The sequence below is a fragment of the Vulpes vulpes genome, chromosome 11 (assembly GCF_048418805.1).
Source record: "Vulpes vulpes isolate BD-2025 chromosome 11, VulVul3, whole genome shotgun sequence".
NCBI lineage: Eukaryota > Metazoa > Chordata > Mammalia > Carnivora > Canidae > Vulpes > Vulpes vulpes.
In genome coordinates, this window is record NC_132790.1 from 21863569 (window position 1) to 21889052 (window position 25484).

At 37.5% G+C, this 25484-nt stretch overlaps 3 protein-coding genes and 1 pseudogene across 3 annotated transcripts; 3 read left to right on the forward strand and 1 right to left on the reverse strand.

Annotated features, from left to right (window-relative positions):
- The first annotated feature begins 6258 nt into the window (after nt 1-6258).
- LOC112911772 (olfactory receptor 52A5-like) lies at nt 6259-7167 on the forward strand. The gene has a single exon (XM_025988445.2). The coding sequence runs from the start codon at nt 6259-6261 to the stop codon at nt 7165-7167; it is 909 nt and encodes a 302-aa protein (XP_025844230.2).
- Nucleotides 7168-15684: 8517 nt separating this feature from the next.
- LOC112911771 (olfactory receptor 51V1-like) lies at nt 15685-16626 on the reverse strand. The gene has a single exon (XM_025988444.2). The coding sequence runs from the start codon at nt 16624-16626 to the stop codon at nt 15685-15687; it is 942 nt and encodes a 313-aa protein (XP_025844229.2).
- A 4120-nt stretch (nt 16627-20746) lies between these two features.
- LOC112911769 (olfactory receptor 52A5-like) lies at nt 20747-22308 on the forward strand (annotated as a pseudogene).
- A 2007-nt stretch (nt 22309-24315) lies between these two features.
- Nucleotides 24316-25254, forward strand: LOC112911728 (olfactory receptor 52A1-like). The gene has a single exon (XM_025988403.1). The coding sequence runs from the start codon at nt 24316-24318 to the stop codon at nt 25252-25254; it is 939 nt and encodes a 312-aa protein (XP_025844188.1).
- The last annotated feature ends 230 nt before the right edge of the window (nt 25255-25484 follow it).

The following is a 25484-nucleotide window of genomic DNA, read 5'->3' on the forward strand; positions in this document are numbered from 1 at the left end:
ATATTAATATCTACCAAAAATATCTGTGTTCCAAGATATTTAATTTTATATGCTTATAATAGAATGAGGAGTTCAATAATCATAGATGTCTTAAGAAATTTGGTTTGTTGTTCATATTAGAACAAAAGAATGCTGATATTTCAAGGTTTTTCAGTTATTTCTGTGTTTTTGCCCTATTTGTTTAAACCTAGAGGTACCCCTCTGGCAAAACTTAGACGTACATAGAAGCCAAATTACACAAAACAGCACAATTCCAGGTAACTTCCAGGGTCCAGGTCATACATCAATATTCTCAAACTGGTAACCCAGCCCAGAGCTATATTGTTCTGACTATATCTCATTTTTAATATTTGCTTGTGTATTTTATTTTGACAACTTTGGAATCACCTATGTTTGATTATATTCTGCAATACTGAAAAAAATAAAAATAATATAAAACCAGTGAGAAAAATATTAGCAACACCAAAAATCTATAAACATAGACTATAAATGGTGATGAATTTGCTAAGAAGAGGTATACTGAAAAGATTTATGGAAAAGGTAACCATATTCACTAATATGCTTTTTTAAACACAGTTTATCAAAGTAAAATTCACATATAATAACTGATTCACACCTATGAATCCATCACTACAATTAATAATAAACTTAAGCATCACTCCCAAATATTTCCTCATGTTCTTTGTGCCAGAATCCTACTGAACCTCCTTACACACTGGGCGGGCCCCATCAACCATTGATTTACTTTCTGTCATTACAGAGCAAGTTTTAGTCTCAAGAATTTTATAAAAGTTGATTCATAAACTGTATAACCCTTTTTGGTTGCCATCTTCCACTCCCTAATATGCTTCAGAAATGAAAATATAATCAATACTTTCACAAAGACAATCCTTCTATAGACACAAGTATTAATGATTTTACCTAATTCGAATTTTGTACAAATTTGAAGGTGGAAGATCTAAAAATGAACATACAAAATGGACTTCCACTACTGCATGAGGTAATTGCCTAATGCATGTATCTTGAATATAAGAACAGTGTCAAGGATGCATGGGTGCCTCAGTGGTTGAGCATCTGCCTTTGGCTCAGGTCTTTACCACAGGTCCTGGGATCGAGTCCCATATCAGACTCCCTGCAGGGAGTCTGCTTCTCTCTCTGCCTGTCTCTGCCTCTCTCTTTGTATCTCTCATGAAAATTAATAAAATCTTTTAAAAAGAGACCTCTATTGTATTTATACTTGTTATCAGAAATATATAGGGCAATCAATGCTTGAGGCTTCTGAGAATCTCAACAAAAATAAGAATAATGAACAATTTGAACATTTTCCTACTGTTGATCAATGGTTTTCAAACGGGATCAATGTGATGACTTAAGGTAATATGTGACATCATTACCTAGAATATCTGCATAGAAGAGAATTTATTCTGATACCGCCAAGAAAAACAAAGATGATGACTTGAATGAACCGAGATGGGACCCTGAAATAAAGTATGAGCCAAACACAAAACTGGCATATGAGAGACTGACTCTAAAGAAGTGATTTCAGACCTTCACTCTTTGTTGTTCCTCTGCCCACCTACCTTCCACCACTTTCAGGATGCACCAACAACAGATATCTGGTTAAATTCTATTCATTCAACTTTCCAGACTGTGAAACAATAAGATGATTATCAAAAAGAAATGAGTATACAGAGAGACATAGCTTCTTCTCAAATTTTGGACTTCTACATAGTCAGAGGAAGAAAACACCCAAGAAAACATAGCATTACAGAAAATGGAAGGGACAAAGGCATTCAAAAGGCAGAGGTGGTAGAGGATATTTTTTTGGGGAAAAAAATCTTGTTGAATAAAGCAAATAAATTTGAGCCTTGTTGTTCTTGATGTTTAATAAAATGTATGTGAACATGAAATATATACAAAGTAAGAAATGGCAAATACCATGACAAAAGGAATGAAACATATCGGTGGATATTAGAGAAGGAAAAACATGATTTTTGTGAGATAATAAGTATGGAATTGACACATTTTAATTCTGTTTAGGGGATTAAGTGTTTTAGGAAGTTGTGGCAGTCATACTACATACTGAATAATTGATGAGGACATTATCCTTCCAGGAGAAGACAATGGCAACCATATGAATTTTAGAGATTATATACAAAAAGGATGATTAATGGATATAACCGTGTGATATTTCTGAATAAGAAGTCAAAACTAATACAATATGATAATATTGCTAAATCTGGACCTGTGTACACTGTTGAATAAAGGTATTGACAAAGAGGCATCCTGGCATCTCTCTCAATCTATGGAGAAATTTTAGTTTTACACTTTTAAATACGGTATTCACTAGATTTTTCATGGATATATTTCAGCAGTTGAAGAAGTTCCCTATTACTCCTAGATCTCTGATGGTTTTTACTTTACTTGGATATTGAATATTTTCATATGCTTTCTCTGAAGTAATTGAAATCATGGCTTTTTTCCTTCCTTTTGTTTACAATGTTAGTTACATTGATTGACTTTCTTTGTTGTTATTTACCTAACATTTAATTGACACATCTAATTATAACAACAAACATAGCATGCATCAATTGAGATTTAGAGGAAAACAGCTGAGTGCTGACCAGCTCCAAATTCAGCTGGTGAGGAAAGGAGAGAAAGGCTGAAGGGAGAGCAGCTCAGCTCCCTGGAACATCAACTGGCATGTGTCTGGCAGGGGAGAGTGGCAGTGAGCTGCATCAGTCACTTCAGAAGTCAATGAAGAGCTTGTGTTGTTGTATTCTTATCTTACCGATGATGGCAATGAGGCTTGGAAGAGGTAAAATAAGTATCCAGAAGCACAAACAGCCCAAGTTTGAGTCCTGGCTAGGAAGGGGCAGAGCTGTTTCCTTCCAAAAGTTGGCTTTTAACCACCACATGCTGCTCAAATGACCTCACAGTATTATGTAAAGTATACTTTTACCTCTGGCATTTGGTTTCTCTCAGGTAGTCAGTGGAATGTCTGCACCAGGTAGCACATGGTCCCAAGAAGGGTAATTAGCAATTGGTATTGATCAGGACTTGAGAGTCCTGCATTTTATTATATCTAAATCTACTTCCACTCTCCCTAGAGATGGTTTTTCTGACCTCCTTGATGAACAAAGACCAGGCAGGCAACTGAGTCCAACTGATTCAGTCCCTACGTGGATCTGTTGGTATTTTGGTTGCCACTTAGTCCCCTTTCCAGGTGAAATCATTTCAAGCTGCAGATTCAGGAACATATCAACTTTTGAAGGTATAAAGAGGACCTACCCCAAAATCGTGCTGCATGTACAGTCATTGAAGAGCTTCTTCACTCCCAGCTTGGGGGTCCCCTTGAACTGGGTATTCCAGTTAATTAGGTGCCGAGTCCAGGGTAATAGGAAAACACATGTATAGGCTAATGGGTTGAGATATGTGTCACATTGACATAGGCCCTGTGTATGATGCAAGGAATGAGGAACTTACTCCAAAAGGCTTGCTATGAGAGCATGGAGAAAATGTCTCAAGATAAAGAAGGGCAAATGGTATAGCCCAGGAGTCAGGCAGATGGACAAGAGGCTTACTATACAATAACTCCCTGCAACTTCTAAACTTCCTCCTACAACTCTATAACACGCACCTCCCTGGGATCACTGAACTGCATCTGGAAATCCTCTGAATCTCCATGGGATGGTCAAGACTAAGTAAGTGGGATAAATAGGAAGAGGCTACCATTTGTGTGAAAGCAATTTCCTTTCTTTAAAAAGCCTGGGATAAAGCTGGCCACTTTACTTAGACAAGACTTGGAGTTCCAGCTTTGGAGTCCCCATTTTGTGTTCCATTTATCCATCATATAAGTAAGTAAGAACAAGGAATCACATATGTGGTAGTGTGAAACACACTACACTGTTTGAATTAGAGAAGATGCTTCAACAGTACCAGCTCCTGGCTGCCCTAGATATAGCAGGTCTCCTGGGAATGGAGTAAGACGTTGTCCTGAGAAATGATGGTTGTTCCTGTGGCTCTAACCCTCCTTCTTTGCCACAGGGAGTAAAAAAAAAAAAAAAAAAAAATCTCACGATATGCAAGAAGCTTCTGAAGTGTGGTCATAAGGGAAAATTATGTTAGAAAACCCAGATAATACACTCCTAGGAAAAGCAAAGATCAACCTTCTCTTGATCCAGTCACCTCCCACTGCTGCTTCTGGATACTAAGTAAGTATGACCATCATGAGGAAACTTCTCCTGTTCTAGCCACTTACCTCTGCTGCTTCTAGATACTAAGTAAGTGAGTAGCAGTTTAGCTCAACTTGAAATTCTAAAAGTTGAAGTATAAAAAAGTACAATCAATGAATATAGACTCCATAGCAAAATTGCTAATCATTAAGGAGTACAAATAAATTTTTGGTAGACTCTCACTTTGAGATTTAGAAAGTACGATTCAAAAGCACTCATGAGAAACTGGAAAATCTGTGTTACAAAATAGAGAGGTTAAGGAAGTTAGCAACATGCTGCTGGCCAAGGTGGGTAGGATTGCATATGTTTTAATTGAAGGAGAACAGATCATGAGTAACTTGAATCTTATGATATTTTTACTGAAGATCTGTAATTCAAAAAGGGGGATGGTGGTTTCAGAAAGTTTGTTTCTTCCACACGAGGGTAAGTCTTTCTAAAAATGAGCATTGCACAGTAGACAAACAGGCATGAATAGGCAAAAGCACACATAACGTCATCTACCAGGATTCCCTACTAAAGAATTCTTCTTTGGGAGGGTGATATAGTGGAATAATATCCACATCATTCCAAATTTTAATTTTTAGAGGAGTCATTAGGTTGTTGGGGGCCAGGGAAAAGCTCAGATTAATATTGGGACATCATGACTTAATTTATGGGCTAATGTTTCAAAATGCTTCAGGAAACAATAATTTAAAGATACACAGATCAGCTTCATTTAGATCTCAACAACTGATCACTTAGGCAACCTCTGTGTCCTCACTTTAAAAAAATGATCAATGTGTAGTCTAGTGAGCCTCACATCTGAACTATACTTCATTGCTGGAGTGCAGTTACTGGAGAGTGTGAAGGGTCCCCAGTAACAGTCTGCAGATTGCGATGAGAATCGTTTTGGCAACTTCTCTTTCCATCTCTGGTGCCTCCCCAGGCACTTCCCCATGAATGTACCTATGTGTTTGTTAACTATTCTCCATGGAATCTCTTGATTAATTTTGAAAAAAACCCCACTCCTTCATCTTCTTTTTATGTCGGCTTCTGTAGGAGATAAAAACTAGAACTTTTTACTTGCCCTCACTGGTATGTACCCCCAATATCAATGCAAGGATCATCATCTCTGCTGACACTAGGCTCCCAATCTCATTCACTTAACCCTATCCTACATCAGTCACTTCAGCTTCCTCCTTCTGTCTTGGTGAGACACCCAGGATTTCTCTTTTACACCAGGTACCCTTTAACCCTTTTCATTTTATTTAATATTGTCAAACTGTCCTTCCTCTATAATATGTGCAAAAAAGAGTGTGAGGAACTATAGGTGCCTATTTCACCAAACTATTTTCATTGAGCATTTGTGTCCTGAAACAGAACTGCCATAGAAATTATGCCGCTGCCATTGTCTTTCTTGATGGAGTCTGGTTCCACAGCAGTGTCATATTTGCAAAACTTTGGTGAGGAGGAAATTCAAGATCATGAATGGTTATTATATTTATGTATGATGGGATCTTCAATTGATACTTTATCTAAGAAAAGTTGGTATATTCCATAGAAATACCCAGATTTCTAATCTAGGTTGTATACATGATAGAAAGGAGACAAAAGATGAGAGAAAAATGAGGCTCAAGGTAAAGTGGATTTTGGTGTTTCTCTGTTTACAGTATCAATCCAATTTTTTATTCTCTGATTTCCATGACCAGGTTAAAAGGGGGAGAAGATGGAATGGGGCAGGAAGAAGAACCCCACTAAGCAGCGTGATTACAGTGGCCCCATCATAAGGATGCTGCCCAAATACTCAGTTTTCATGTTGTGGGTATCACTTAGTGTGGGTGGCTGATTTTGGTAAACTACACACTGTTAACCTTTCCCTTGATTTTTTCTAACTCTTTAAAAAATGATAACTAAGCTGTTGAATTGGTTCTCCTATTCTTCTCATTCAGTAATTTATGACTGGATAAAAAATAGGACATATTAGAATACACAGAATTATTTTTGCTAAAGCTAGCCTCTTTTACAAAGAGACCCCTGGACTGCCATGCCTATTACAAATGGCACCATGTTCATGCCCTCTGTGCTGATCTTCATTGGTATCCCTGGTCTAGAAAGTATACAGTGTTGGATTGGGATTCCATTCTGTGCTATGTACGTCATTGCTTTGGTGGGAAATTCTCTGCTATTGATCATCATCATATCTGAACCCAGTCTCCATGAGCCTATGTATATCTTTCTGGCCATGTTGGGAGCCACAGACATTGCACTTAGCACCATCATTGTCCCCAAGATGCTTGGAATTTTTTGGTTCCACTTGCCAGAGATCTTTTTTGATGTTTGCCTCTTTCAGATGTGGCTCATCCACACATTTCAGGGTATTGAATCAGGAGTCCTGCTGGCTATGGCTCTGGACCGCTATGTAGCAATCTGTTACCCTCTGAGGCATGCTACCATATTCACTCGACAACTAGTCACTCACATTGGAGTTGCAGTGACACTGCGGCCTGCCATTCTGGTCATCCCCTGTCTGTTGCTCATAAAGTGTCGTCTGAAACTTTATCGAACCGAGTTAATATCCCACACATACTGTGAACACATGGCCGTCGTGAAGCTTGCTACTGAAGACGTTTACATTAATAAATTCTATGGTCTCCTTGGGGCTTTTATTGTTGGTGGCCTGGACTTCATGTTGATCGCCCTCTCCTATGTACAAATATTTATCACTGTCTTTCACCTGCCTCAGAAAGAGGCACATCTTAAAGCATTTAATACATGTATTCCCCACGTATGTGTCTTCTTCCAATTCTATCTCCTTGCTTTTTTTTCCTTTTTCACTCACAGATCTGGATCTTATATTCCATCATACATACATATCACCCTGTCCAACCTTTACCTACTGGTTCCACCTTTCTTCAATCCTCTTGTCTATGGGGTGAAGACCAAACACATCTGAGAGAAGGTAGTAAAAATGTTCCATTGCAAAGACCAGGTTTGACATTTATGGAAACAGTTCCTCCTACAGATTTCATGGCTTGTTTATTGGTCCTGTGTGATGTGAAAGTCCAGCCAATAGAGAGGAATATCATTGTGCTTTGTAAATAAATAAACAAACAAACAAACAAACAAAAATCATATAAACAAATACATTATTGTGTTAAAAGAAACCCCAGGTAATATCATCTTTAGGTTAGAAGGCAGTTAGAAGAAATAAGGGAAATAGAAGATCAGATGAAATAGAAGATCAGATAAGATACTAAAAAACTCTATGTTGGCTATAAGACAGTCAGAATTCATCACTCTCCTGATTATCTGAGACTGCTCTGAATGGAGTAGATAAATTAGAGATCCTTTCGCAAACTGTAGTGGCACATAATACACTGACTTTTTTGTCCTTAGAACAGCAAGATCAGCCCCCTTTATATACTATACAAGTCCCAGTACATTCTTTCTCCAGTTCTTCTAAAATCTTTAGTGTTTACTGTATCCCATAAAAATACATCCCTTGAATATCTCTTTGTTAAATATAATCTGAACTTTGAAAGAAATATCTATAAATATCTCCTTCTTCTCCAAGCTTATCCCTATTAAGTACTTTGTGTTTAATCAAACTGGTGCTTCACCTGACCTAAACTATGTTTGCTGCAACACATCTATGATGAAGGCATATAATATCATGCTACTGTTCATTATTATTAAGTCTTCACTTAATTTATTCATTTGTGTGAAGAGGAAATTGATAAAAGCTCTGATATTTGGTGATTTGTTTTTTTAAGATTGTGAAGACAAGTTGTAGAGGTACTGTAAATTAGTTATTCCAAACTTTGTTCAATCATTTTCCTGATTCAACCAACGATAACCCTTTGGTCTAAGAAACCTGGACAGAAATTCTGGAGGCTAGGATTCATGATATACTAGTTTTCCAAAGCATCTTTTGCTTTTTAATATAAGCAAAGTAATTGCATTAAGATTCTGTTATGCATGAAGATGCTCATACACTAATGATAATATTTCATAAAGAAGCTGCATTGTGTAAGCCCATCATATATGAGGGCAAGTCGCCAAATATAGGTCAAGACTCTCTTATAGCAAAAGCAGATTGAAGTATGCTAGGCAAAAAAATCATTGTGGAAGCTGTTACTTGCATGAGTTCTAGAGTCAAAATGAGCTTGGTTCAAAATTTTGTTTTTCCGATTCCTAACTACATGCATTGGAATACAATTTGTTGTCATAAATTCAGCCGCCTAAACTATCAGCAAGGAAGAACAACATGCATGTCATTGGGAACTGGAGACAGTGGAGGGTAAAACATAATGGATATGCTTATGTAAGGCCCTTCACATGGGGTTTCATAACTGGTAAGCACTCAGGAGATATTACCACAGTCATCATGGTCATCATCATCATCATCCTTTTCTTGTGAAATCCACATCACTACTATTAAAACGTAATAGCTTAATAGCTTAAACTGAACTGCTGGGCCATGACTTTCCAAATAGTTTCTTAATATCACACTGAAGTTAATTGTAAAAATACAGATTAAAGCTTTATATGCCTCAGTTTGTGTTATGCTTTATTCACCTGTACTTGTTGTTTGAAGTGGTATTTATAAGTCTATCTATATCTATATTTACGTAGCTGTATGTGCATAGTCAAGTTTGTTAATTTTAAGTGATCTTATTTGTTTCCTTATATTAGGTTGCTTGCATTTTCAGCTTTTCATAGACGTGTGTTAAAATGTTCCATTACAAATGTGGATTAGTCAATTTCTCCTGTTAGAGCTGCTGATTTCTTTGATTTGTGTATTTTTAAGCTATGGATAGTTAGACGCTTCCACTTATTGAGTGCATAAAGATCTAAAGTTAAGGGGTTTTCCTTGCTGACTGACCTTTTTGTAACCATGAAATCCTTCTACTTCCTTAGAAAGGCATCATGCCTGAAAGTCTCAGGTTTGTTATTTTCTACTAACCTTTAGTTTAGCTCCATAATCTTGCCTTCTACTCTGTAATTCTGCTTTCCCGAATTATTAGGTTTGCCTCCTGTGCATTAGTGTTTTCTAATGTCTATCTGCTCATTCTTCCTGTCTATTTTTCTTTGAATTTTAACTTTTAGTATATTCTATATTTTTGGTAAAATTTCCCATATTTTTGTATTTTAAAAATGTATACTTTTTTTTTATCATCCAATCCTCTATTTCCTGGAATGCATTAAACATTGTTACTGGAAAATCTCTGACTGCTATTTACAATAAATACATTTGTGGGTAGGTCTGTTTCTTCAGGTTTTCTCCCTGCTTTTGAACTCATGTTCTTGTCTCTTGCCATGTCTACTAATTTCTTATTGAGTATTTAACATTATTTTGAAAAATTATGGAGGCCAGATGAAGTTATATTTTCCTCCAGTGATAATTCACTTCTTCCTCTGTGATAAGCACCATAGAGGATTTTTACATTGATCTAATGAAAACGCTGAGTTGAAGCTTATTCTATCACTTTATTGACCAGTGGCACTTTTGAACTCACTTATGGCTTGATCTGCTCAGGCTTTCAATTGTGAGACATGGTGTCAAGGAAACAAAGAGTGCCCAGAACTCCCTCTTATTTTTCTTTTTTCTTTTTTTTTATTTTTTTATTTATGATAGTCACAGAGAGAGAGAGAGAGAGAGGCAGAGACATAGGCAGAGGGAGAAGCAGGCTCCATGCACTGGGAGCCCGACGTGGGATTCGATCCTGGGTCTCTAGGATCGCGCCCTGGGCCAAAGGCAGGCGCTAAACCGCTGCGCCACCCAAGGATCCCTCCCTCTTATTTTTCAAATGCTCTCTGCATACTCTTTTGCTCCCCATTCCATGATGTCTGAGAGTTTAGCAAATGTCTCCCCTGAAAACATCATCAGTGTCAGGTCTCTGTTCCTCCTTTCTCACCTGGAATGAGATCTTTTAGTTGCTTACTTTTGTCTTTTATGTTCTGCCACAATCCCAACATCTCTGTTTTCTGACCCTCAGAATTGGCTTTGTGCAGGAAAATCTTCCCTCTTGGCCAGAAATAGTTGATGGCTCTTGGCAAATGTGCCTTCAGAAAGTCAGCTTTGTCTGACCTCTGAAATACTCCTTCCTGAAATCTTATTGCTTCAAAATGTCTCTGATGCATTTTTTTCCATCTCTGTATACCTCCATTACTTGTTTATTAGGTGTACTTTTGTCTCTAATTTTTTTTCTTCTTTGTCCTTTTGGAAGGTAGGACAGAATTATAATTTGATTTCACGTACAAAACATTTTTATTTCCCTTAACACATTTGTGATTATGCTTAGAAAACTTTGCCAATCACAAAATTCGTATAGGTGTTTAGTATATATGAAATGGTGCGTGATGCGTATGTATCAGTTAAAATGCATCAAGGCAACAATTAAAATTGCATATCTCAAGATAATTCTCTTTTGATAAATATATACGTTTTAAATTGAAACAATACCATTAATTGTATAGAACTCTAAGACTATAAAATGCTTCTGTTCTCTCCTCTCTCTCTCTCTCTCTTTCTCTCTCTCAGTAGTTAAATAGTGAGTGTATCTTTAGATTTTTATATATTGGAGACTATATGTAGAGTTATTTTAAATAAAAATAGATCATATAAGAAATTCTGTTCTGCAGTTTTCCAACTAAATAGCTAATAATGAAGGCAATTCTCCAAATTCTGACTTATGGACTTTTTCACTTTAAAAATGCCTATGGCATTGAATATTATAGCAGTGCCATAATTCAATTAACTTTTTCTCTCAATAAACATTTTCTGAAACATATTAATGATGTAATAAACATTCATGTGCATTTACTCATATTTTCCTAGCCAAAAGTGATTTTGCACTATGTGTTCAAGAAAGAATTGCAGTGTAAGTATAGATATAGCCTATAGCCTATTTTTATTGTTTGCTGCAGTTATGTTCTGTGAAGTCACTGCACACATTGCAATAATAAATTCTGAACCACAGCATTAAATTGCTTTTCAGCCTCTGATCACAATTTCAATAATAATAATAATAATAATAATAGGAAGAAGAAGAAGATAATAAGATAATAATATAATATATTATCTATAATATGTAATAATAATATAATGAGATAATTGCATGGTCCTTCTGTTCAAAGACACATTTTAATATACAGTTCTTGCAAATAATGAATTTCATAAAGGATCTCATTGTAGTGAAACACTAGCTGAGATGTGTTTGACATTTCCTTAGCCCTGGGTGATGTGGCTATAGATTCCTTTGGATTTCACCCTCACAATCTGCTACCCATTAAACTTTTCTTTTTCTTTTTTTGCTACCCATTAAATTTATTTAATCCCTCATAATCCCTTGAATTCACAAATTGTTTCACTTTTTTGTCTTTTACATAGTTTCATCGAACACCTTAGATGTCACTATAGCACTTATAGAATCAGCCTCATACACAAATTGCTAAACCTCTGTTCTGTTTTCCGGATGTACAGTATTCTTATCTCCTTAATATTGATCTCACCGTCAAAGAAGCTATAACTCACACCTATGGGCAGCTTAACTGCCACACTTATTTACCGGGTAAAATAGATCACAGCCTTGTGTTTAGGAGCCTGGACAGCATTTCCATAGCCTGATTAGGGGGCTATCTTCAATAGTCCCCTTCATCATACCACCAACAACAATGAAATGAGAAGAATAAGACATTAAATAGATCACAAAAAGGGATACTGACTGAGTCATATAGGAGATGACACCTCAAGGTAGAACCTCACCTTGTCTAAACTCAGCTGGGAACATATGTGTTAGGCACCTGAATTTTTTTTTGTGCTCTGCACATGTCCACTGATGGTGACAATACTGGGATACTGATTTTAAGGTTGCAAAAACATTTAAACAATATGGTGAATTCGCACAGAATCTGTAATAATAAGAATCAACTAAATATATATATATATATATGTAGATACAAATATGCATATGTAGTTATATATCTGTATACACATACATAATGCATTAATAGCTAATTTCTCATTATGTTATCAATTTAGTTACAATTCTTAAAAATAAAGTACAAATGTGTAAATGCAGAAATTTGACCCTAATAGTTTATGAACCACAACTTGAATTTTTTCCTTTTCACTAGTATTCACTTCGGCTCATTTAGCTTTTTGTATCTTGTAGTCAGCACATAGAGGGAAGAGTTTGAAATTTTATAAAAAAACTGTAAGAAATCTAATTTTCTTAGAAATATCCTATGAGAGGGCAGCCCAGGTGGCTCCCCGGTTTAGCGCTGCTTTCAGCCCCGGGCCTGATCTGATCCTGGATACGTGTGATTAGGCCCGCATCAGGCTCCTGCATGCAGCCTGCTTCTCCCTCTGCCTGTGTCTCTGCCTCTCTCTCTCTCCCTCTCTCTCTGTGTCCCTCATTAGTAAATAAACAAAATCTTAAAAAAAAAAAAAGAATTATCCATGGAGAAAAACAAAAGCTCAAGATGCAAAATTCAAGTTCCCAAACCCATTTTACTGTTGTATAAAATAGGCATAATATTACTGCCCTTGATTAACTCAAATAGTTATTCTTACTTCAAAATCTAACTTATAATATCTATAAATGTTTCCATTTAATGACAACCTTAATGCATATATAATAAGGATCATTTATATTTTTATCATCAATCAATAGTATAATTGAATGTAAAGCTTCCTCCACATCCTATTTCTCTAATTCTTCTAACAAGGAGAAGAGATAAGACATTTTTTTCCCACTGTAACTAGAACAAGTCAATTACCAATGATTTGCAAGAAGCATCTTTACGAAATGAGCTACAGAGGAAATGACTGATGGGAGAGCCAGGCACTCTGCCATAAAGAAGTACAACCACAGAGAGCCCAACAGAAAGGAGCCATCAAGGTAAAGTCATCTGACAAGGGCAGGGCTGTTTAGGCAGGCAGACTGTAGGGATGTGTGGGGTTTATACAATAACAGTTTGAAGGGAAGAATAACAAACATCAACTTGATGGCTTCTATTTTAAAAAAATCGTATTGGGGCGCCTCGGTGGCTCAGTAGGTTAAGTGTCTGCCTCAGCTCAGGATAGGATCTCAGGGTCCTGGGATCCAGCCTTACATCCTGACCCTATGCTCAGCAGGGAGTCTGCATGACTCCCTCCCTCTGCCTCCTCACCCCCACTCCTGTGGTCTCTCTCTCTCTGTCTCAAATAATTAAATCAAATTTAAAAAGTCAACTTAAATTTCTAATAAAACACTAAAAGACAAAGATAACCAAACAAACATTGCTTTTCAAATTGAATTTTCCCATTTGTTAGAATATTGATGATGGAACTTCATATACCTGAAGATACATGTACAACTTTTTGCTTCCTCGTATCTCTAGAATTTAATTGTAATTAATCACTGCTGGTAACTACAGGCATTGCTAGTGCATGGCTCTGAGTAAGTGATAATATTCCAAGAAATAAAATAAATATTGAGACTGATACTATGTGTTGTGTTTTTTTTAATTTCCTCTTTTTTCTATTTTGAGAAGTCAGTATTTTTTAAAGGTGAGAACCAAAAAATATGTATCTGGATTTTATGATTGAATTGAAATTCTTAATTTTATCTATGAAGAGGATGAAAGCTGGAAGTGAAATATACACTGAAAAAATTCTCAAAAGCACAACTCCATGCCCAGCTGAGCTACTGATATTTTACAGTCTGTACCTCTGCATCCTCCCTTCAAAATAAAGAAGTTGATCAAACTCTCTTTTAAAATGTCACATAGCCATTATAAACAACAAATACCCACCATTTGCTTCGATGTGGATGGAACTGGAGTGTATTATGTTGAGTGAAATAAGTCAATCAGAGGAGGACAAACATTATATGGTTTCATTCATTTGGGGAATATAAAAAATAGTGAAAGGGAATAAAGGGGAAAGGAGAAAAAATGAGTGGGAAATATCAGGGAGGGAGACAGAACATGAGAGACTCCGAACTCTGGGAAACCAAATTTATAAAAAATAAATAAATAAAATAAAATGTCACACATGGAGACACCAAGATTATAGTCAATTGACAAATCTCGTGAGTACCAAAATCTATGTAGATTTGGGGGTGCACAGTAGAATATGTAGGAGTGTGATAACTGACTCCATCACTGTTCACCAAATCTTTTGCACTAAACTATGTAATCTAACCTACCAGTCCTGCATTCTGTTAGGTCAGACAGAATGGGTTTTCCAGATGCTTTTGTTTAATTATAAGCAGAAGAGGTGTGAATGACCTTGTGAGGGTCAGGAAAGGCCACCCTCAAAGTGTGACATAAGGTGATAAAGACTATTTTGAACTAACAGCTTCTGCAGGCAGACTGACTCTTCTTTGTCTCCAGAATGCAGTAAACACATATCCCTGTAAAAGGTCCCCTCTTTCCACCAAAAGGTAAAGAGACATCCTTATCATCAGAGGTAGGAAATGCAGGGCCAAAGTAGCCTATATAAATAAGCCTTGTAAAAAAAAAATAAAAAGCTAAAACTGAATAAACTTTGTAAATATTACTAATAAATGACTCCAGCCTGGATTCTAGTCAAATTTAGAATTCCTTACTAATTGAAGCTGGTAAGCATAAGATTTATTTGTCTTGTCAATTCCTCACAGCTTTTTATTTCTTTGCCTAAAATCCATAAAACTTTCATGCCACGGCACCTGGAAGGCTCACTTGGTTAAGTGTCCACTGTTGGTATCAGCTCAGGTCATGCATGACCTTTCAAACAGGATGGAGCCCCACAGGGGGCTCTGGTGCAGAGTGAGGGATCAGCTTCAGAATCTCTCTCCTTTTCTTCTCTCTCTCTCTCTCTCTCTCAGATAAATAAATAAATAAATAAAATCTTAAAAACAATAACAGCTTCATGCCTTGGCCATTTCTTTAGGTCTTTACTGCTGTGCCTGTGTGTGCATTTAATTAAATTATGTTTGTTTTCTCCTGTTAATCTTTCCCATGCCAATTTAATTCTTAGACCAGTTTAGGAGAATCTTGAAGGATAGAGTAAAATTTTCCTTCTCAACAACCTCGACAGAGTCAATCTGTGACACCTGATGCTAATAAGGCTACTTGTCTCATAAATATACAGATATACCAGTTACATGAAAAAGTAAAATCATACTGTGAATTAGAATTCAAAAACATGGATAGGACTGCAAATTTTGTAATTACCCAAGCAAGTGCTCATTAACACACTATGGAATATAATTCACTGCAGTTAACATTATACTTAACTTTAAAATCAGGATATGAGATCAGCAACACATGCTTTGCTTAGTTCTCTGGCTTTGCCAAACTATATTAGAAAATGATGATCATATGGCTTTAACCTGTTAAATATTACATATAAATGTATTATTTCTGCTACAAATTGTCATTAGTCATTCCTCTTAGAAATACTACTTTGCCATCGTAAGGACACAGTGACCTCTAGTACTCAGTTTTGTTTGGTGAACCATCTCTGGAACCTGCTGCGTATTTGTTGGGTTTTGACACTGTAGATGATGGGGTTCATCAAGGGTGGGAAAAGGATATAGATGTTGCCCATGAGGACATGGACCACAGGAGAGAGATGCTTTCCAAAGCGGTGCACCATGGTCAGACCAATGATTGGGATATAGAAAACTAGCACTGCACAGATATGGGAGACACAGGTCTGCAAGGACTTGAAGCGCTCCTCCCGGGATGCAATAGTCAAAACTGAGTGCAGGATCAAGACGTAGGAGATGAGAATGAGCACTGAATCCAAAAAGAGTGTGCAGATCACCAGGGCTAAGGCATAGAAGCTGTTGAAGCGAATGTCAGAGCAGGCCAGCCGAAGTAGGTCTTGGTGCAGGCAGAAAGAGTGGGAAAGGATATGAGGACGGCAGTAATGGAAGAACTTTAGGCGGACAATGGGAGCAGTGATGAACAGGAAACTCCTCCCTATGATGGCCACGCCCATGTTGATGATTCTGGTATTGGTGAGGATGGATGTATACCTCAGAGGATTGCAGATGGCAGTAAAGCGATCAAAGGCCATGGCAAGAAGGACTCCAGACTCCATGCATGACAGACCATGAACAAAGAAGGTTTGAGCAATGCAGGCATCCAGACCTATCTCCTGGCTGAGCCCCCACAGGATGCCCAGCACCGTGTGCACTGTGGACAGCCCCATGCACAGGTCAGTGAGGGCCAGCATGGCCAGGAAGTAGAACATGGGCTGGTGCAGGCTCGGCTCAGTCCGGATCACATGCAGCACCAGGCAGTTCCCAGACAGTACCATAGCATAGATACAGGAGAAAGGGATGGACAGCCAGGGATATTCTTGCTCCAGTCCAGGGAATCCCGTAAGTAGAAAGGTGAAGTTATTGACTTTGGAATCAGATTGAACAGACATGGGATCTATAAAGACAGAAACCTCTCAGGAAAACAATATAGTTAACTGTTCATTTAGAATCCTGTGTTTCCCACTGCATTAGTAGAAATTTTGAAAGAATGACTGGATTTAGCACCATGGCTCATTACATAATAGACCAAGGCTTGTATTTTTTCGGGAACTGCTACTTGCTATGAAACTGGCTTTATGCCTGCATATGAAACCTCTTTGTTATTAGGTCTACATCAAAGGTTTCTGTGTTCACATCCACAATCTCACTGTCACTTCCTAATTCATACTACAAATAACAGGGGAAAAATGTGATTTCTGGCTTGTGAAAGTATAATAGTGAAGTTTACGTATACCTAGTAGAGAAAGAAAACACATTTGAATCCTTGCCCCTAAAACATGGTAATTTGAATTGCTAATCTCTGCCATGGAGTCGACGATTAAACTGCTTCTTCCAATAGACACTCAGTCACTTGTAGAATTCATCTCTCAGCCATTGTTGTCCATTCTGATATGTCCATTTCATGGAACTTCATAAAGACCTCATCAGTGGAAATGGTCTCACCAATCTTGCAATGAACTGTTTCTTCTCTCTTTTGCCCCAGTGGCATCAATGTTCTAGGACTAGCATGATTTATGCAGGTGTGAGAGTCACTGGAGTAAACCCCGAATCCTGGGAGGTGCTGAGCGAGTGATGCAACATATAGTGGCTGTGTTCCTTTGGGAGAATGAAGGCAAACACAGGGTTAGTGTCTGCACACTACACTCTCCATTCTATCAAATTCTGAATATCTTACAATTGCAATTTTTAAAATATAATTCCTTTCCCCAGGGAGATTTGGAAATGAACTTTGGACTTACAGATTAAGAAATATCTTGTAAAAAAAGAAAGAAAGAAGAAAGAAGAAAAAGAAAGAAAGAAAGAAAGAAAGAAAGAAAGAAAGAAAGAAAGAAAAAAGAAAGAAAAAAGAAAGAAAGAAAGAAGAAAGAAAGAAAGAAAGAAGAAAGAAAGAAAGAAAGAAAGAAAGAAAGAAAGAAAGAAAGAAAGAAAAAGAAAGAAAGAAAAACATCTTGTAGCTTCCTTCCTCTTTAACTGGTCTATACATGTTTTGTTTTGTTTGTTTTGTTTGAAGGGCAGCAGTAATAGCTTATATAAAACAAGCCCTTGTCATTAACATAAAATTTGATTTTATTTTTCTCCATTTGAGTTATAAATTTGTATTGTCTTTTAGAATCCTGGCTTCAGTCTCAAGGAGGTCACCTGCTGGCAAAGAAAGCCTCATGAATCATAATAGTTTTGTATAAGGCTGATGATCCTTATAAGCTGCTTGAAATCTGAGTCTATTCTCAAAGCAACAATATTACTCTGCATTTCTTTTTGGCATTTAATGAGGACTAGGAATCTTAGCATTATTTAATTCTCAGAATTAGAAATTTGAATCAGAATTATTGAAGGATGATATCTTTTCTCTCTAATAGGCAGTAGACCATACAGATAAAGAATGTGCTTATAAAGCCTGACTTTCTGGTTGGTAAACCCTTCCCCAACACCTGAGTACACTGTCCTTGGGCAACATACTTAAGTTTATAACACTGTTCTCATCTAAGGTGGAATAATGTTATTATTTCATAAGATTGTCCTGACAATTTATTTAGATGAATTTATAAACCATTTGGATTGTGAAAGACAAAGAAAACACTTAAAGGAAATTGTTGTTTTTTCCATGGTAGAGAAAAAGAAACTGAGTTTAGGGTGGCATTCTTTAAGAAGTTATCCATGAACCACCAGGGACTACTGAGTACTTGGAATGTGGCAAGTCCCAGTTGAGATGTTATGTAAGTACAAAATACATACTAGGTCAAAGACTTAGTGTGGAAAGGATGATTTAAACTGTCTCCCCATATGGTATCATTCATTTGGAAAATATAAAAAATAGTGAAAAGGAATGAAGGGGAAGGGAGAAATAATGAGTGGGAAATATCAGAAAGGGATACAGATCATGAGAGATTCCTAACTCTGGGAAATGAACTAGGGGTGGTGGAGGGGAGATGGGCCGGGGGTGGGGGTGACTGGGTGACGGGCACTGAGGGGGCACTTGATGGATGAGCACTGGGTGTTAATCTATATGTTGGCAAATTGAACACCAATAAAAAATAAATGTACTAAAAAAATAAACTGTCTCCCCAAAATGTTTATATTGACCACGTGTTGACATAGTATTTTAGATGTAGTAGGTTAAAGAAAACTTTAAAACTTGTTTCACTCATTCAATTTTACTTCTAATTCCTAAAGCTGCATAAGTGGCTCACATTGGATTGCTCTGGGATGACACTTGGTTACAGATAAGTACTAGAAACTTTCCCAGGATCACTTAGCTATGTCGTTTAACATTGTTCCAAAAACTTTTATGAGTCTTTTGGACCTAACTGTAGAATATTTCTACCTTAGAAAAGAACTTCAAGTATGTTGAGAATGTTCAAGTCATTCATCTGGATCATTTCCAGTGTGCTGAAAACTCTAGTTCAGGAACTCTACACTAAGGAAACTCACTGTGGAGAGACTTTAATGGTGTGGTTTCCTTTAATGTTGTGGTATAAACACTTTAATATTCCCCTGTTATAAATACTTAGAAATACTGGATGAGTTTGAACAAAACCTTTTTCAATTACCAGAAGTCAAGATTTAAAAGGTAAATGAAAATGACAAGGATATGTGCCAAAAATTACATTGTTTGCTTAGGTCAACTGATACTGGCAATGCAAGACCCGTGATTGATATTCACAACACAGGACTTGTGTCCCCACACTCATTTAGGAATAGAGGAAAGATGGTTAAATTTGAACTGAGTTCCCATGTAAAACCAGAGAAAGAAGGAAGTCCTCTCCTTAGTAACAATAATAATGACCTTTGAGTACCTTATGCTGTGAAATTAGTCAAAGAGAGACAGATAACGTATGCTATCTTTTTTATGTAAGTGGAATCTTAAAACAGCTGAACTCCGTACGATATCACGTATATGGAATCTAAGAAACAAAAAGAATGCCTGACAAAGAATAAGGAGAAACAGATCCATGAATACAGATCTGGTGGTGGCCAGAGGGGCAGAGGTTGTGGGTGGCCAAATTGGTGCAGGGGACTGGGAGACATAGGTTTGCAGTGATGAGATGAGTAGTTACATGATAAAAAGTACAGCATGGGAACTAGAGCCACGGTTTGTATACGTGCTGCCACGGTTTGTAATAGCCTTGTATGGGGACAACTGGTAGCTAGATTAGTGGTGATCGCCTCAGAGTGTATTGACTTGCTGAATTACTATGTAATATTGGAAAATAAGTATCATCATGTACTGGGAACATTTCAATAACAACAAATAGCCAACTCATAAAGACAGATACAATTGTTGGTATCGGGGGCTGAGGGTGAGGGAATACAGCAGACACCTTATTACTAGATAAATAAGTCCTAGAGATCTAATGCACAGGAGAGTAACTATAAATAATAATATTGTATGAAAAATATTAAGCTTACTAAGAGACCAAATCTTCATTATTCCCACCACAAAAAAGAAAACAGAATTATGTAATGTGATACACTGTTAACTAAATATGATGGCACTCACATTGCAATATGTGAACATATAAAATCAACAAGTGCAGTTAAGCTTAAAAATGTTCAATGTCACTATAATTCAAGAATAAAGGACAGAGAAGATTACCATCTTTTATCTAACTAAATTATACATTGCTAAAACAAATCACATGGTACTATGTTTATTTTTTTTAAGATTTTGTTTATTTATTGGAGAAAGAGAGAGAACAGGAGGAACAGAGGTAGAAGGAGAAGCAGATTCCTCATTGTACAGAAAGCACGACACTGGTCTTGATCCCAGGACTCAGGGATCATGACCTGAGCTGAAGGCAGACACTTAAGTGACTGATCCATCCAGGTGCCCCTTATTTTTAATTTTCATTTCAATGATAAATAAAGGAAGGAGAGGATGATACATGCTCTATAGAAAGTATACTTTACTAAAAAAAAGTGATTTCTTATTATTTTTTATACATGGAGTCTTGACGGGGACTAGAAGATGAAACAGCAACACTACTACATGATTCTACCGACCATATCATCATGCTCACTTCCAATGCTTCCATCTTCATGCCCGCTGTGCTAACACTCACTGGGATTCCTGGGCTGGAGTCAGTGCAGCATTGGATTGGGATTCCATTCTGTGTCATGTATTTCATTGCTGTATTTGGGAATTCCCTAATTTTAAGTATAATCAAATATGAGCACAGCCTCCATAAGCCCATGTACATATTTTTGGCCATGTTGGGGGCCACAGACATTGCACTTAGCACCTGTATTCTTCCCAAAATGTTAGGCATCTTCTGGTTTCATTTGCCAGAGATTTCCTTTGCAGCCTGCCTTTTACAAATGTGGCTTATTCACTCATTCCAGGCAATTGAATCAGGCATCCTACTGGCAATGGCCCTAGATCGTTATGTGGCCATCTGTGACCCCTTGAGACACACCACCGTCTTCTCCCAACAACTCTTTTTTTTAATAAATTTATTTTTTATTGGTGTTCAATTTACCAACATACAGAATAACACCCAGTGCTCATCCCGTCAAGTGCCCCCCTCAGTGCCCTTCACCCATTCACCCCACCCCCCGCCCTCCTCCCCTTCCACCACCCCTAGTTCATTTTCCAAAGTTAGGAGTCTTTATGTTCTGTCTCCCTTTCTGATATTTCCCACACATTTCTTCTCCCTTCCCTTATATTCCCTTTCACTATTATTTATATTCCCCAAATGAATGAGAACATACACTGTTTGTCCTTCTCCGATTGACTTACTTCACTCAGCATAATACCCTCCAGTTCCATCCACATGGAAGCAAATGGTGGGTATTTGTCGTTTCTAATGGCTGAGGAATATTCCATTGTATAACTCTTGACTCACACTGGAGTTGGGGTGACACTCAGGACTGCCATTCTTATTTTTTAAAAAGTTTTTGTTTATTTATTCACGAGGGACACACAGAGAGGGGTAGAGACATAGGCAGAGGGAGAAACAGGCTCCCTGAGGAAAGCCTGATGCAGGATTCAATCCCAGGACACCAGATCATGACCTGAACAGAAGGTAGATCCTTAACCACCCACCCAGGCATCCCAGGGCTGCCATTCCTGTAGCACCATGCCTAGTACTCCTCAAATGTCATCTTAAATTCTATCGAACTACAGTCATGTCCCATACTTATTGTGAGCACATGGCCATTGTGAAGCTGGCCACTGAAGAGATCTGTCCGGGTCAACAAGATATATGGTCTTTTTGTTGCCTTCAGTATCTTGGGGTTTGACACAATCTTCAACACCTTGTCTTATGTTCAGATCTTTATCACTGTGCTTCAATTGCCCCAGAAGAGGCACAATTTAAGACCTTTAATACCTGCATTGCCCACATCTGTGTCTTCTTACAGTTCTACCTCCTTGCCTTCTTCTCCTTCTTCACACATAGGTTTGGTTCTCACATACCACCATATGTTCATATCCTCTTGTCAAACCTTTACCTGTTAGTCCCTCCTTTCCTCAACCCTATAGTCTATGGTGTGAAGTCCATGGTGTGAAGACCAAACAAATTTGTGACCATGTCCTGAAAATATTATTTTCTGAATCAACTCGTAATCACTAGTAGCTCTTTCTTTGTGCATTCCAGGTTGATGCAGAGTAGGAACAGGAATATGGTAAAAATTAAGTCTCTTAGAAATATCTGTGTTCCAAAAAATCTTTACCTCTCAGATGCTCATAACTCAGAACGATTATATATACATATATATATTTATATATTTATAAATTAAATAACATGGTCTTGAAGACCTGATGGCTCATGGCTTAGAAAACAAACAAAAAGGGTAATTAGAAAATCTCTTGAGAATGATGAAATGAAAACACATCAAATTGAAGCCTATGGGATGCCACAAAAGTAGTACTAAATCGGAATGTAATAAGGAGAAATGTCTATATTCGAAAGGTCAGATATCTCAAATAAATAATCTAACTTTACACCAATGAACTAGTAAAAGAAGAAAAACTGAGCCAAAATTAGCAAAAGTGAAATAAGATTAGAGTAGAAATAACCATAGTAGAGAACAGAAAAAATAATTGGGGGTAAACAACAAAAGTAAGAAGTTGTTTATTTTGAAAAGATGAATGGGACTGACAGAACTTTAAACCTAAAAAGAGAGAGAAGACTGAAATGAATAAATCATAAGTAAAAGAGGAAACATTACAACTGACAGCACATAAATAGAAAAAAACATAAGAAACCATGATGAAAGGTGATATGCCCACAAATTGGATAAGCTGCAAAATAGGGTTGATTTTTTTTTTCCACAGTAAAAAAAGAAGTCAAGAGAGTCATTTCCCTTGAAGAAGGGATGACTGTGAAGGGGAATGTTACAGAATAGGAAGAGGTGGGTCCTTCTGGGGTACAAGTAAGCTTATAGTCCTCATTCAGGGGCTAAGTCATTTATGTTTACTTCATGACAATTATCTCAGTTGGACAACATATGATTTTTGTATGTATGCTAGAATTCAGTAAGATATTTTTTTAAATAAGTAAATAATTACTCAGCAACAACACAAAGCGACACAAAAAGAAGAAAAAGATATATTAATGATCCATTGCACAGGAAAGGATTCTGAAGGGACATCAATAGGAAATGCATGGGGGGATTCTGCTTATTCCAAAACTGCAATCATTGCTTCTGATGTTGGGCATTAGTGAACACCTATTTCATCATTAATCCTAGTGACTGTGCATTAAATAATTCTAAAATATAATCTCTCTTTTATATCAGTACTTATTCCCACTTTAATCTTTCAGGAACCCTTCTGAGAAATAAAATATTTTTCATTATTCACTTATTGGTATTTCTTTTACATGTCTTACTTCTGAAAGTTATGAAAGTTAGCTTTCTAAATTTGAAAACTAGTCTGTCATCTCTGTATATTATGTAATATTTGTTTTCAAGCAGCTTTAAATATCTTGCTTCTTTTAAACTTTTTTAAAAGATTTTATTTATTTATTCATGAGAGACACACACGGAGAGAGGCAGAGACATAGGGAGAGGGAGAAGCAGACTCCCTGCAAGGATCCTGATGCAGGGCTCAATCCTAGGACCCTGGGATCATGACATGAGCCAAAGGCAGATGCATAACAGGCTGAGCCTTCCAGTTGCCCCAGGAGTGTCCTTTCATTAGGTAACATTGATCATTTCTTATGCTTGGTTTTCTATACCCCTTCTAAGGCTTTTAACTTTGTATTGGGGGCATTATACTCTCTCACTATATATAAAAGCAAAATAAACAGGTATAATTATTTTGTCCACAGGTCCAGAAGGCTATAACAGATAGGTCAGCAGTTGATTCCCTTACTCAGATGATCTGGTGGTTCTAATGCATTTGGCCTGCCATGCACATGACCTCTAATTGTGGACTAGTGCTTCTGGAAGTCCACTCTGAAACAGTGACGGTAAAGATTTTTACTTTCAATAATATAAATTATATGGATACTATGTTCTTAAAATTCTGTCAAAATCAGAGAGACTCCTTCTGATGACTGGATAAAAAAAGAAAATAGAAGAGTATCACTGACTGAGATACTTCTTTCATTGCTATCTGGAGACCCAAAGACATTATGTCCATCTCCAACATTACAATCTTCACGCCTTCTGTGTTGACATTAACAGGGATCCCAGACCTAGAGTCTGTGCAGAGCTGGATTGGGATTCCATTCTGTGCCATGTATCTCATTGCTATGATTGGAAATTCCTTGCTTCTGTTCATCATCAAATCAGAGCGCAGACTTCACGAGCCCATGTATATTTTTGTAGGCTTGCTAGGAGTCACAGATATTGCACTTGCTACCACCATTATGCCCAAGATGCTTGGCAGATTCTGGTTTCATTTGCCACAGATTTACTTTGATTCCTGTTTGCTTCAAATGGGGCTCATCCATATGTCTCAGGGGATAGAGTCAGGCATCCTCCTGGCCATGGCCCTGGACCGTTATGTGGCCATCTGTTATCCACTCAGACACAGTGGCATCTTCACCCATCAGCTGGTGGCCCAAATAGGGGCTATTATAACACTCAGGGCTGCCATTCTAGTGGCCCCAGGCCTAGTACTGATAAGGTGCAAGTTTCAATTTTATCATACAACCACCATCTCCCACTCCTACTGTGAGCATATGGCCATTGTGAAACTGGCTGCAGAAAATGTGCGGGTCAACAAAATCTATGGCTTGTTTGTGGCACTCGCTGTTGCAGGGTTCGACCTCACCTTCATCACTTTGTCCTACATACAGACCTTCTTCACGGTTTTTCGTTTGCCCCAGAAGGAGGCCCGCTTGAAAGCATTCAATACCTGCATCGCTCACATCTGTGTCTTCCTCCAGCTCTACCTCCTTGCCTTCTTCTCCTTCTTCACACGTAGGTTTGGTGCTCATGTCCCTCCTTATATCCATATCCTCTTTTCTAGCCTCTACTTGCTGGTCCCCCCATTTCTTAATCCACTTGTGTATGGTGCCAAGACCAAGCAGATCCGCATTCACGTGGTAAAGATGTTCTGTTCCTAAAATCCACGGCGATTAACACCCTCAGCTTTCCCTTTTCTGAAATAGTAACAATCTCTCAAAACTGCATAGAATAGTTAACAACCCACATTACTTGAGACTCTTCAGTGTTGAATATTTGTTTTGTGCAATTTGTGTGCATTCTATGGTTTTTGCATCATCATACCCCATGGCAACTATCAGTCAGTGGGCTTTTGGATGCAACTGGGGAATGAAAGGAAGAAACACAAAGA

Excerpts from the sequence above, each read along its gene's own strand:
- LOC112911772 (XM_025988445.2), top strand. The coding sequence starts at position 6,259 with ATGCCTATTACAAATGGCACCATGTTCATGCCCTCTGTGCTGATCTTC.
- LOC112911771 (XM_025988444.2), bottom strand. The coding sequence starts at position 16,626 with ATGTCTGTTCAATCTGATTCCAAAGTCAATAACTTCACCTTTCTACTT.
- LOC112911728 (XM_025988403.1), top strand. The coding sequence starts at position 24,316 with ATGTCCATCTCCAACATTACAATCTTCACGCCTTCTGTGTTGACATTA.